At 42.4% G+C, this 14459-nt stretch overlaps 1 protein-coding gene across 1 annotated transcript; it reads right to left on the bottom strand.

Annotated features, from left to right (window-relative positions):
* Positions 1-670: 670 nt before the first annotated feature.
* Positions 671-13021, bottom strand: PPM1E (protein phosphatase, Mg2+/Mn2+ dependent 1E; the record flags this gene model as incomplete). Its single annotated transcript, XM_015880615.2, has 6 exons — positions 671-5952; positions 6201-6294; positions 6606-6749; positions 7519-7707; positions 9171-9370; positions 12862-13021. Coding segments are annotated over 6 exons (1851 nt in total), but the record flags the coding sequence as incomplete, so codon positions are not given.
* Between the last annotated feature and the right edge of the window lie 1438 nt (positions 13022-14459).

The following is a 14459-nucleotide window of genomic DNA, read 5'->3' as shown; positions in this document are numbered from 1 at the left end:
CTCTGTGCAGTGAGTCTCTGCTGTTTAGCTGAAGGAAGGAGCTGCAGCTCTGCTGTGGGTTATGCACACCTTCTTCCTGCTGCTGAGCACTGGAGGGGGTTTGTGTTGAGCTGCACGCTGTGACAGTGAAGCATGTTTGCTGTAGCACGTTGATTATTGCACACAGCTCAATTAGCAGTAATGGCAGAGCTCTGCCTCTTCAGCACTCACAGATGCTTTACTCTTAGTAAGGGTCCAAGCTGAAGGGAATAATTTGAATTGTCCACATGGTCTGTGCTGGAGTTGGTGTCCAGCACTTGCAGGGGCAGGAGGAAGCAGTACTGTCATGCCTTGCTGATCTCATGAACAACTTGCACGCTGCTGGATTTTAAACCAGTGTTAGGGAAATGGGCTCAGAAGCCTTAGAGAAGTGACTGGTGGCTGGAGCTGGTCCTGAAAGTGCCTGTAAAACACTTTACAGTTCAGAGTTCAGACAACGAACGCTCATGGGCTGTGATGAGCAGTTTTTCTCCCTGTAACCACACCTCATAGCCCAGCACTGAGATGTGTTTTCTCCTCTATATGGAATTGCTTCTCTAGCACAAAGAAAATCTTTCACCACAATGAGGACAGCAGCCACCATCTGGGTGAGGTGTCTTTATTAGCTTTTAAAGAAACAGACTAGCTGGAGCGTGGTTTAAATTACTGTTTTATTAAGATATTGGTAAAACTTCAACAGTTTTTGTATAAACAGCTTCATAAATAAAATATGGATGACTAATACATGGTTATAACTATAAACTCATATGTGAACTGTAGAACAGAAGTGCAAAGGGAAAGTCCCGACACTGCTAAGTGATGAGCTTTGATTTATTCACGGCATAAAGAACATGTTAGTTTCACAAACAGGTACTACAGACGGATGGACAGGAGCACCCAGGGCAGCACCCAGTGCTGCAGCTGACCCACAACCTGGCTGTCTACGCATGGAGGCCCTCAGGTTGGGCTCAGCCAGCTTCCCCTGTTCCCGTTTCAGGATCTCTTCTGGAGTGAAGGAGAGGGAGAGAACAAAACAAAAAACAAAAGAACCACTAACAGGATGCAGTTGCGACATACAATAGTTGTACTAGACCCTAAGAGGTGGGATTTATATTTTTCTTTAGCTTTAATGCTGGCAAGTATTATAGTGCGATCGCCTGATTATCAGGGACTGGAGAAGAATATGAACATTCGGAGGTTGTGTTGGTGCTTCATTATTACTTATTGCACGATACAAGGGTAGGAAGTTTTTGTTGCTGTTGTAAAGAAGGTATGAATTAAAGAAAGATTGCCCTAAATTACAGGCGTGAACAAAGCTGGGGTATCCCCTTTAATGGCTTTGTTAATGGGACTAGTGCTGAGTGAATAAATTGTGCTGAAACAGCCCCTAATTTAGACCAATCTTTCTCGTATTTTTTCCCGCAGACCATTGCCAGGGTAGGAGGATTTAGTGAAGAGAGAGCGGACCTGAACTACAGCAGTCATTTCTCTACACATGGGTTTCATTATGCCTCATCTTATCTGCCCATAGGACAATGCATTTCTCACTGACACACAGTGTTCCAAATACAGAGTGGAGTTTCTATGACAGCGCACCACGATAAATGTGGCGTAAGTTAGTCTGCTTTGACATTGTCCTTCAGCGTTAATAACACAATCTAAATCAAATACTGAATGGTTTTAAGTTGCAAGGACAATTGATGGCACTTCTAGGTAAAAGAAAAGTTACATACATGCGTTTCCACCCACCTTTAGTGCAAATCGACGTGGGTTAACAGCTCCCTGGTCTGGTGCTATACTGCTCTCTGCAACGCAGGCATTCCTCTGAGTTGCACATTTAAAAAGCGTGCACAGGAAACTTGTCAGAGCGGGGATTGAGGAGCCCCTCTAGCACTCACAGTGAATAGCAATACGAGCGAGTTTGGAGCAGCTTCAGGCAGCCTGAAGCCCATTGCTCAAAACCAGCGTGGATTCAAGAAGGAACATTTTCACTACCTACCTCCTAGTTGTGCAGACACGCTCAATACGTAAACTGAAACTGATGCGGGTTGTGTTGATGCGGAAAAGGGATACTTCAGCTCTTTATTGGAAAGATTTGTTATACAAATTCCACCACTACTAAGATACACGATAAAAATACAAAACACAGGTCACAGACGATCTCAGTATCAACAGTTAATAAATACAATTAAATACTTTTATATTAGCCTAATATTTTTTTACATCGTCACCAGATAGACAATCAAAGTACGAGATACAGAACACTTAGATACCATTAGAGGGGGATTATTGCTTACGTGAGCAAGCAGCAAATAAGGGCACAGGATTCTGAACTGAAGAGAACTACTTCCTATCACCAGTGGCATTAAGAGAAAACACTGCATTTCACAAAGCACTGCTTTTTTTGTCTAGTGTGTAGAATCAAGAGCAGCATATATCAGACCAATAACCACTACTTTAATATTATAGAACTTTAAAGGACTTACCTTACAAATGGTTCCTATCTACTCTATAAATATGCATTTAGTGAAGAAATGAACACTTGCTATCTATACAATGGTTTGTGGTGGGGTTTTTTGTTTTTAACCTGACCACACCGGAACTACGATGGCAGATTGTTCGCCTAGCGAGACAAATGGTACGAGTAGTAGCAGTTATCACTGATGAATCCACACCTAAAAAGCTATTACCTTCCCCAAACAGCACACATGCAGTCCAGTGCTCTTCAACTGCTCCGGCAGGCTGGGAAGAAGTTTTGTCATCCATAATGGTTTTTCATTCTGATGTACTCATACAAAGAATTGCACTTATACACCAACCATCCTCTCAGACACACGAGTCAGCTCTAAGATGGACTTTCAATGCGTTATTATTACTGTGAATAATTTAAAACAAAGGCACCATAGAGATGCCCCAGAGTTGCATATATTCTCAAATTTCCTTAGTAAATGTGACTTGGAACATATGCTGCAGCTAAAGAGAACGCAGACAATGGCTAAGGCTTACTAAGATGACAGATAAGAGCCAATGATCCCACAAGATTAAAAAAGAAAAACATCTGAATGAGATCAAAGGAATCTGAAGCCACACTCCAACTCCTGGTTGCTCACAAAGCCTTTTTGCTATTGACAGAATTGCTTTTAAAATAGTGCATCAAAGACAGAAGAAGCAGAAATTGGCAGAATTCAAACCTTGCCATCTCTTTGTGTTGGATAATCTCCTGACTACTTAATATTAAAATACTTTGCAAATGCTAGCTAAATACTAATACTATTGTTAAATTATTACCGCTAAATGATATGAATTGTACAATAAATGCTCACACAGACTTATTTATTCATACTTCTCCAAATGTCTTATTGTAACAAATAATAGTAACTGGATGCCTGTTCAGTGGAGCTGATGGGAATAGCCTGCTTGCTTACGTCCTAATCCAGTGCTCCCTTAAGGGCTGAACATCCCCTCAAGAGCAGGGCAGAGCTGGTGGGTGCTGTTTGATGCGGTTTGATCAACAGCACTCTGCTAATTAGTGTAAGGTCTGCTGACGTCCCTCCCTTGTCCTTCTGAATTCAGGTCTGACCAAAGCAGAGCTGGGGATTGTCATTGAGTTTTACCTCCTGCACTGAACCCCAAGCACATCCCCTGCTCGTAGGCATCCATGGCATCTCCATTTGCTTTGGATTGCTCCTGCAGCCCTTCGGACACATTGTGGAAAGCATCAAATTGCAGCACTAAAGCTCCTTGTAGACACAGCTTCTGACTGTCCTTCATGCTGCAACACAGCATTCAATTATGCCACTGCCATCTAGAAATGATCACTGACACCCAACAGCTCCTGAATTGCTCGTTGTTCCTAGCAAGCCGTTCTCTGCCTTGTTGAGTGACAGCAGGACTGTGCTGAACACCTCCACAGATGTGGTTTCTTTTAAGACCTGAGATGAAGTTACGGTGGAGAGAGGTTGGCTCAAAGCATGAAGCACAATCATATTTGCTTAAAACTAACTGAGAACAGTTTCCTAAACTGACAAACAAGAAAAATGCCACTAAAAGCACCAGAAATATACGAAATTCCCTATGCTGCACCTCTAGCCATAGGAAATGATTTCTTTTTTCTTTAAAAACTACAAAAACAGTTTTCTTCATATTCCACATTTTATCTTACAAGAAAAAAATAGGTAAATTATGAGTCTGTACCTCAATCGGAGTCTGAGAACAGAGTAGCAGGAGCTTAGTTTGTCCATTCCTAAGTTACCTGGTAAAACCCTGTATGGCTTTTAGTCTTTTACCTGCAAAAGTGGATGTAATTCTCTGATTCATCTTAATGATAGCCTGAAATAAACAGAAAGCAGAACAGCAGAACACAAAATAACCCACACAACCCTGGACTTCTATGGAAACTTCCTCCCCACTCTTAAGAAAAAAATAATAGTTCTAAACCAGAACCTTTCTCGACATATTGCTCCATAGATGCACCTCGGGTGGGTTCACCTTCCTGCAGTTTCAAGGGCTGTTCCTTCCCAATGTCTGTTCCCAGGACCCAGCTATTCAGCTTTCACTGGTGAGTGTGACTAGACACTGTGCGTGCGGGTGGCTGTGGCATTGCTGGCACCACCAGCAATCCTTGTGGAGACCGAAACAACTAGAATTGTTAATTCCTAAGATCTATTTACACACGGTTGGAGCTTTGCAGGGGACTGGAGCACACTTCTGAAATGCCCACTTTTTTTTTTTTTTAAATTTTTTTTTTTTTTTTTTTTTTTTTTTTACCTTTTTTTTTTTTTTTTTTTTTTGCTTCCTGATGATGCCAGTTTTTTTTATTTTGGGAATGTCTATATTTTGGGAGTCTGAAGGGGAAACACAAGGGAGGCAGTTACATCTTACAGCATTGATGAAGGTATGCATCTGGTATACAATGACTTTGTCTTCGTGTCAAGAACATGCTCTCACTGTAAGCGTTAGGACTAGGCAGCCTCCACCACGGGGAGTGTCTTACCAACAGCTTGGTGCTACCACGGTGTCGGACAGGCAAGGGCAGCCCCGACCCCTCTCTATGGGAAGGCTCAAGAGCCAAGAGCGGCGTGTGAAACTTTGGTTTGAGCCTGGCTCCTCGTCGCCTCTTCCCGTTATGGAAATGAAAGAACGCAACTCGTTTTCCCAACGACTTGAACAGTTCATCTTCCAGCCCAAAGAAGATGGGGGTTAAACCCTTCACCCTGTAGATGCTCTGCCCTGCAGCATGCAAACCGAGAGGAGAGCCGTACGCCCTGGGATTGCTCTGTCCACAGGTCAATGCTGATGTGCTCTCTGGTGACTCGTTCTTCACTGTTAAACCATTAATCAAACTTGCATTCTTTGGTATACCAGGACTAAACACTTGAATTGGTGGCAGGTATTTGGCACTATTAGGCATACTAGTTTCTGTTTTTGTCAGGTCTAAATAACCTTGATCATCAAACGGGTTAATGCCGGACCCTATGCTTAAGCTAGTTCTATCAGTGAAGGAATCCACTCGTCCTTCATAGCCTAGGTCAGCAGGTGCCGAGCACTGGTGCTGGGGCCACGGTCGCTTGCATTCTCCATGGTTTTCCTTATCTTCCCCATTGTCTTCTTGCCCACCTTGAAACGAGTTCTCTGTCCAGTCCGACTCCTCACTAACGCTGACTGCTGCATTCATGTCCCTGAGAAATACCACAATGACAGTAATGTTGTCGCTGGAACCGGCATCCCGAGCGGATGCCACTAATTTATGTGCTACCATGCTGCTGTCACCATTGTTTTCCTTTAGATGGTCAGCCACCACTTTGACCGCCTCATCGGGATTGACCGTGTCATAGAAACCATCGCAGGCTAAAATGAGGTAGTCTTCAGAGCCATCTAGTACAGTGGAGGCAGAGTCTGCATCCCCACAGATGTATGGCTTGTGCTCAGCATCCCCTGTGGAAAAACAACACGTACACAAGACCGTGGGTTTGCAGCTGCAGCATCTGGAAGACCTTTAATTAACACAGCATGGAGCAAGTGGCTCTCCCTTCCTCAGGCTAGAAATTACTCGGAACAGCCCCTCAAACTAGAGGCAAATATAGAAGTTCTGTCTTCAGCTGCATTTCATGTTTTGGTTGCTACAAAAAAGTTTGCATTAAAAAAAAACCAAGGCAGAAAAAGGAATTAAAGCCCATTCTTACCAATAGCTCTGGAGACTGACAGGCTCCCATTCACCCTCCAGGCTCCAAACCAGACCACGCAGCCACCAAGTGCCTCAATGCGTTTCTTCTCATCCTAAACATCAAGACAACATGGGAGTTGGTTGAATAGAGCTCTTGGTACTTCCCTCTGAACATTTCAACAAGTACCTGGCATTTTCACAAACACAGTGGGGTGAGGGCTGCAGGCCCCTTGAGATGAGAGCAAAGGGTTTGCACACAAATTCATACTAACTTCCAACCAAATCAGATGAACTGGAACACTCTGCCTCTCTGAAACACACTGAGAAAATGACACGCAGTGTCCCAGAATCCCACATCACGATGACCCCTGTCAGCTTCCACGGCAAACACTGCCCAGGTGTGCTTAAAACAGACCATTCTCACCTCTCGATCTGGTTTGTGGGGTTTCATCAGTTCCACAGCTTGGCCTCTCCTCACAAGCATAACCTGGGAGTCCCCAAGCCAAGCCACATGTAACATGTTCCCTCGGATGAAAGTCACCACCCCGGTGGTTCCACAACGCAGGCTCTATATGGGAAAAAAAACAAAAGCCTATAGTTTTAAGCAAGACAATGAGAACCATTTCAAAACACTTTCCTGCTTAACTCAAGAACAGAACGTATTGATTTTCTAACGTGCACGCAGCCTGTTCCCAAGGAGAAACAGGGCAGCACTTTTCCTACTGTTCTGACTGTTCAGAGCCCCTCAGAGCCACTGCAAGTCACTAATTTTTGCCCTGGGACTTGCCTTGAACTGGAACTGCATTTCAGAAGCCAGACTCAGCTAGTGAGATCTGCTGCTGTGCTAGTTGACTTCCTATGCCAGATTCCTATCTGCATCTCAAGTTCTCCACTTAACCCAGCCATTATATGAGTTTAGGAGGCTGAGGAATCAATCACTTTATTCTAGCTTTTTAAAGCTAATATTTACACTGTAGAAATGAGGGGGGGGAAAAAAAAAAACCCACAACACCCCAAGGACTAAACCTAGTTAGCATATGAACGTAAGAATAGCAGCAACCTTCTTAATGAACTGGATGTTGTAAGAAGTGCATGGGGTGAGGTTTTATGGAACACGAAGACCACCGGTGGGATCAGCTCTATGGACTGCATGGACAGCCCTCTGCTGACAGCACTTAGTGCACCCCTGCTAACAAGGCTCCTGTCCAATAGCCCAATGTGCCAGAGACTTGTTCTGTCTCTCTCATTCACCCAAATCTGGTTGTATTTTTGTTCTGTTTAATAAGTCAATCAATACTTTCAGAGTCAGGCCTGTGTCTCCCCTATAACTCAGTCACCTCTCTGGCTGCCTTCTGGACAAAGCGTTCATCCGTCACCCGGAAAGCTCGGCACAGCGCCTCTGCCGGGTCGTGCTGGAACATTTCCTGATGGACCATGTTCACGTGGAGATGGATGGAGGCATAGATGGCAGCATCCACTCCCCCGTGGCCATCGAACACCGCAAAATAGGCTTGCTCTTCTTGGTCCTGTCAATGGAAACACATTGAGAAAACAACTGAAGGAGAAAGTGGTGCAAACAGTTAATTGGTTTGTCTTTAAAACTTTTGAACTTGAGACATGTTACGTCCTCTGTGAGCATTCACCAGCATTAAACTGCACTTAGGGGCAATCTCCACTGGAACAACAAAGAACTAAGACCTATTTTCACTTGCATCAAAGGGAAATATGGACAAAAATTCCCGCTTCATTGCTAATGAATTCTACCTGCAAATGGCAGCAGATGCCTTGCAAGAATCACCTGCACAGCTCTCTCAGTGCTCCTTATGTTCCATTTGCCACAGTTCAGTCACTCAGTTCAAATAGGAAGTGCCATTCCCATCAAATAGAGCAGAAGTTTTTGTGACTATGAAAATCACAGAGAGCGAAGAAGAACATCTGATACAGTTCATGTGAAGTCTCCATCAAGACTGAAATCCACCAGGGATAAAATGCCAGAACAGTTAAAATGTGAAGCCAGATAACCTCTGCTTGCTTTCTCTTTTCCTTCTTTCTTTAATTCTAATCCACATCACTTTAGATGCCCATGTTTAAAACACTCATATGTACCTGCTCATCAGATAATTAAATGTGATTGCATTTACAAATCAAGTAGAGCAAAATCACTCATCTTAGAGTCAAGTTTTCTCTGCTTCCCCTTATCTGTTCAAACAAAGAAACAATGCTCTGCAGCCGGAGACAGCAGCTCCTGTGCCTATTCATACATATAACACACCAACCCACTGTCAGTGCCAATTCAACCTTGACAGCCATCTCACTGACTGGAGTATTTGTACATTGTAATTTTTAAGTAACAGGCTCCAACACAAATTGGAATAAGAAAGCTGACAATTGACAGACAGAGGAAACATCTGCCTCTGCTTGCATTAGTATCATTTAAAGGTAAGAATTTGGATAGGGCACAGAAAATGGTTATTAAAGTGACAGAATGTAATAAAGAATCAATTATGCAGCAGTCTGATTCCCGCGGTAAAATTCTTGCCAGTTTCTTCTTGATATTCTACAGTGTCCAGTTTTATGTCTGAAGGAAGACCAAGCGTGAGCACTTGATGGCTGATACAGAAGGGAAGTTTGGCCCTGAGTTCCACCAAATAATACATCATGTTTTCTGCATGACAGCAGGTCACCTCTTCAGCCATTGCATGTCTGGTTACATCAGGACGGGGCAGATACACACAGTGCTTAGTTAGGTGGCATTTTAGCAGATGTTGCTCTTTTATTCTATATACACTACATAGAAACTGCATGTCATATAGCTGCTATAATTACAGAATCAATTGAACTTTGTTCAGTTATGACCTGGCTTACCCTCTGACATTCAATCTTTCCCAGGTCCATCACAGGTATGGTTTTCATTTTCACAGTAGAAGACTGTCTAGTCCCCCCATGAATGGCAACTGTATTCATTATCTTCCACGTCATCTCACTTTACCTCAAGGTTGAAGAGCATGTTGAAGTCTGGAATGCAGACATGCTTGTCTTCCATCTTCCTCCGCATATTCTTGATGGCGTGGATGGATGTCTCATAATAGCGGTGTGGCTTCGGCTGGAGTGGGAATTCTTTCACCCAGTTGCTGCAGATCTCGTGGAGTTTGCTAAAAACTAAGCGGGCCAGTTTCACTGTCTCGATCTCTGGGGAAAACAAAAGCCACAAATAAAAGGCTGAGAGTGTTATTGAGAGTTTTTCTCTTGCATACATTACAAAGATGAAACAAAACCATTTTTGCCAAGTAGTTGAGATGGATGTCAGCAGGGAAATTCTGGCTGCTGATACATGAAAAGAGGAAGCCAAACTTATCATAATCAGCATTCATCAGTGAGAAGCTCATTGTTTGTCTTTTTAATTTAAACAAGCTGCCATCCCTTTGGGGAACTCATTTGCAGAACTGGGAAAATGAAGAGCAATGCGTTTCCTGCAGCATTTGATCCCCTGTGTAGCTCTGCACAGGGTGGTGTAGCCGCGCTATGGCAGCTCCAACAGGGACTTCTTCATGGCACACAGGATCACTTACAGAAAGCACAAACCATTACAGCCAGGTACTGTTTGAGACCAAAGTACCCATTCAAAACAATGTCTTGCTGCAGAACTGAGGCAACACAGATAATGAGCTGCAGAAATAATAGCATTACTTTAAGTTATTTCAGCAGTGTACACATCTAGGTATCTTCTCAGTTTCTTAATATAATTGTCCAGTTCCTGAATCAACAGTGTGTCAAAGAAGTCTGTATGAACAAATGAGAAAACTGCAAAGGTATTAAATTTAAGAAAATGCTGTACTGTCATTGTTGAAAAATAGTCACCTTCAAATGTGAAATGTCGGGCATTTACAGTCATTCTGAAGATCAAGGAAGGGAAACAAGAAGCAGAACATATCAAAATCTCCTTTATCTTGACCATTCACCAATGCCAGACATCTTCAAAGCTGAACAGCAGTCCCTAAATGTCAATCATCCCTCACAGAGGAATATACAAGGAGTAAAGGGAAGGCTACAGCACCTCTCGGTTTTCAGGAACTCTGTAAAGAACCTACAAGGCAGCATTTACTGATCTCAGTACGAGGTCTGCACAAGACATGGGCTATATCTGGAGGCCAAGATCTCTAGAAGCAAATATATCCCAGGTTCTGCTGATTATCATTTGGTTCTGGCTTGATCTGCAAGAGCAATCATTAAGCTGGAAATAAGCTATAGAAGGAAGGAGTCCTGTCTTTTTGGTCACATAGCCTTAAAAAATAAAATTAAGTAAAAGCAAATGACCAGGTCATCCCACCACCATCACAATAATGCATATCAGTTCTCCCATAACACCTGTACCACTCCCACCGGTGTCACTAGAAACCTCTCAGCTGAATAATGTATTTAAAGAGGGAACACGTACAGCCTGAAGTGTCCAAATTATATTTTTCCAGCAGGAGACTTAGTCTTCCATTTCTTTTTCCAATGGGCATATATAATGGGAAACACTGCACACCTCAATGTCAGGCAGCTGTTACAATTCAGAGCATGACTCCAAAGGAAGAGTGCAGTAAATGGATTTGCTGTGCTGAGATCCTAAATACCTTTCCCCAGCAGGGAATATGTGTAGTGTCAGCCTCATCAATAATTGCTCCTGAGGTTAAAACAGGAGAAAGGCCCACAAAAGTCAAACCACCCCCTCACAGCTGTAAATTACTCATCACTCGTTAATGCTGCAGCACTGAGCCAGAGCTGACTCAGCTGTCATTGTGGTTGTGTCATGGAGAATTTCATTTCCCTCCTGCTGCTCCAAAATCCCTAGTGTTGGAGGCAGTGCTTAATTGTACCACAGCTAGTGGGAAATCCAGCTCAGGCATTATTGTTCCTAAAGACCGCTGACACGGTTTAGAGGAAAATCAGAGTAAAGAGAATACCAGTGATCAGATTTTGCTTTTTAGTACTTAAATTTTAAGACCTCTCTTGAAAATCCGGGCAGTGTGACAACAGGGATCAGAACTCAGGTTTGACACGTCACTGAGATGAGATTAAGGAAAACCTTCATCATAAGAACTCTGGTTTCTGACTAGTCAACAACCAATTTTTCTCTTGGTTAGAGAAACCCTGTACATTTCTGGTGTGAAATTATGTGAAATTGCAACATTTATATAAAACCATGGACCAGAATACGTTCTCCATCTTCCTCTCCCTCTGTATTCTCATACTATAGTACCTTACAATGAGTCTGCAGAGGTATATTTCATCTTTGAGTACCTTCATTATGACAAGTGAGCTCAACACACTGTCTGAAGACTCAGATTTTTAGTGTCTGCTACATACACAGCCCGTACACATACCACCCAATCTCTGTTTGCATCTGTGTATTACAGATTTAAATAGATTTAAATGGAAATTTCTGTGGGTGTGATTTTTTTTTATTGTTGAACTCTTTAGATATTCAGCGTGGAGGCTTAGTCAACATTTCCTTGGAGACTGTCAAATATTTATGCAAGTCTCTGAGATCTCAATTTGAAATTAATGAAGGCTGCTCAGCCAGAACAATGACAAATCTATTCCATTTACCTGCTCAGCAGGAGGAGGCAGCAATACCTACAAAAAAGAACCCATCGCATGTTTTTTCTTTTTCTCAGTTTTCCAAAGGCTTCTGAGAAATTCACCAGAATCTTAATCTTCAAATAGCCAGTTTTAGATTTCTTACTTATCCCCAGAATCATTTCTTTTTCTTTTTTAAGTCACAAAAGGAGGAAATGGGCAAAGTGGCTTGGCAACAGTACTTTCCAGATGGAATGGCAGAATTCCTCTCAGCAAGTATGATGAACGTTGCTCTTTGCTGTAATGAGCATCCCAGAAAGTTTTTCAAGACTGTTTAGTCAGCAGAATTATGAAATTATTTAACGCATGGAAAGTACACAGCCTTGAGCTGAATGCTGCCAAAATCTTAATAGCTAACAAGGATATATGGATAAAAGGAAATCTCCCTCTTCAGCACTAAACATGTTTGCATTACCCACTGCTGAAAGAAACAAATAAATAAAGAGCTGTAGTAAAAGCTAAACTTAATTCTAAATTATTTTCAGTAATCTCTTCCTACACATATCTGACTTTCCTCTAAGGATGAAGAAGAACAACTTGTGCTTGCCAGCAAGCAGCAGGACGCATTGTTGCAAGTGCTTATCAAGAAATCCAGGGCCACCAGATACAGTCCTAGTCCTTATAGAGATGCTCTTAAAATAAAGGAGTGACAGATCTGGTCTGAAGAGCAAAAATTCAATATAAGACTCAAGTACAGCTGGAGAAAGGAACAAGATGTAAGAAGATAATTCAAGTTGAAATTAGACAAGAGTCAAAACCAAGAAAGTTGTAACTAAGAAATGAGCCACTAGTGCTGTCTGGAGTGGGATAAATTCTTCATGAATCTTTTTATGTCACAACGGACAATGATGTTGCTAAAGTCCAGCCCTATTTAGCTAACTGATAGCAGGAGCTAATGTGGGGAAAATCTCATACCAAATCAGTCGGACTAGATGGATCATTTAAGGCACTGATGACTTTAAAATCTATGAATTATCCATAGGACACTGTGGTAGATGGTGTAAAAGAAAGATTCACACCGCATACAATTGTACGTTGTTATGCACTGGTGTACTTACGTATAATCCCATCGGCGTTGTCCACATGCTTTGGTAAGTAGTGTGCTGAAAGATCACTCTGAAGGACTTCATCTGAAGTGGCTCTAGCTAAAGCAGCAGCAAGAAATGAAGGGCAATTACTAGAAAAGAGAAAAAAAGAAACCAATATGAAGATATTTATCAAAGCAATTCAGTCACAGTTATGCATCACAATCGTTCTCTATAGAAAAACTGGAGCTTGGACACGTCCAAGACTTGTAAAACCTCTGAGTCTTTGTCAGACAGCACCACAATCCAGCAGCAGGACCTTCCCAAGATTACCATATAGATTTTAACAGCCCCATTTCACTTTTATTTTCCCCATTTCTTAAGTTTTAAAGTTTTGCTTCTTGCCCTTACTTTTCTTCTCAAATCTAGACTTTAACCCCCCGCAGTCTGTCACACAATCCTTGTGTACTGCGTATTTTGAGTGCCCATTTTACACTTTGATCACAAGTCCATTCTGTCTAGCTCCTCCTAAGAAATGGAGCCAGGATTCCAAAGGATAAGAGAACTCTTCAGGTTCCAAAGTCTCCAAAACCTAAGCAACGCCAAGGAAAGTTAGGGCAAACTCACAGGATACATGAAGTTTGTGTGCATTGCATAAGGTTAAAAGGGAATTAAGCTCCCTTGTGAATGTTCTCCATCAAGAGTAAAGTGGCTTTAACTCACTGTAGCTTAATTAAACATGATAAATCCCGAGGTTAATTAATCTATAGCAAACCAAGGCCACTTGAATGTACATTTTCTCACTCGAGAGGAGTTTAATACTCCTTAATTTATGCATACCTTTGTATTTCCCATTTGTGTGACATAGCTTTTCCAGGCGTCTCTTGCTGATGCAGCCTGAAACCTCCAATTTCCATAGTAATCAGAAGGGGTAATGATGTCCTGCATAAGATGTGTCTACCATTGCAGGACCACACTATATGAGCTAATTCATTTTCAGAAACAACCCATCAGCAATGGAACTGCACATCAGCTAGTCCAGGGAGCAGGTAATGAGCAAATACCCTTCCTGAGCCTATTTCTTCTACTTAGGACCAGGAATTCTGTGCTCACACTTTTACCAAGGATGGAGAAGAGGCATCAGCCTAGAAGCATCCACAAACTTCAACACACAAAACATGGACCTATCAGACTAGTTCTGAAGCCCCAAAATCACGTGGCAACCATCCCTTGTGTTCACATTTGATTTGCTGCCCAGGAAAGAGATCCGCACTTGGGGATTTTTGATAATTGATACCAAATGTTGCTACAAGCAGTAGGATTATCCAACAGATCCAGGAAACATATATGAAATGCATCCTCCAATCCTTGTTATTCAGAATTCAACACACCTATAAATTACTTAAATACAAGATTAGCAACAAATATCTTTTTGCAAATGATATGTCATCACAAGACAAGCTCCAGCCCTCCAAGCAATGGCCGAAAGCCACTTGTGCTGTGTTACTGCACCATCACTAAGAGTATTTCCTGGAATTAGCAGCTGAGTATTCTGCTCACGCAGCACCTCCAGGCCTCAGCACTGCGCCCACTAATGAAGCACGACGGCTTGAGGAAATCAGCTGCCTTAG

Source organism: Coturnix japonica, chromosome 19 (genome assembly GCF_001577835.2).
Source record: "Coturnix japonica isolate 7356 chromosome 19, Coturnix japonica 2.1, whole genome shotgun sequence".
In the NCBI taxonomy this organism is placed as follows: domain Eukaryota; kingdom Metazoa; phylum Chordata; class Aves; order Galliformes; family Phasianidae; genus Coturnix; species Coturnix japonica.
This window is presented reverse-complemented; position numbering and strand designations above follow the sequence as displayed.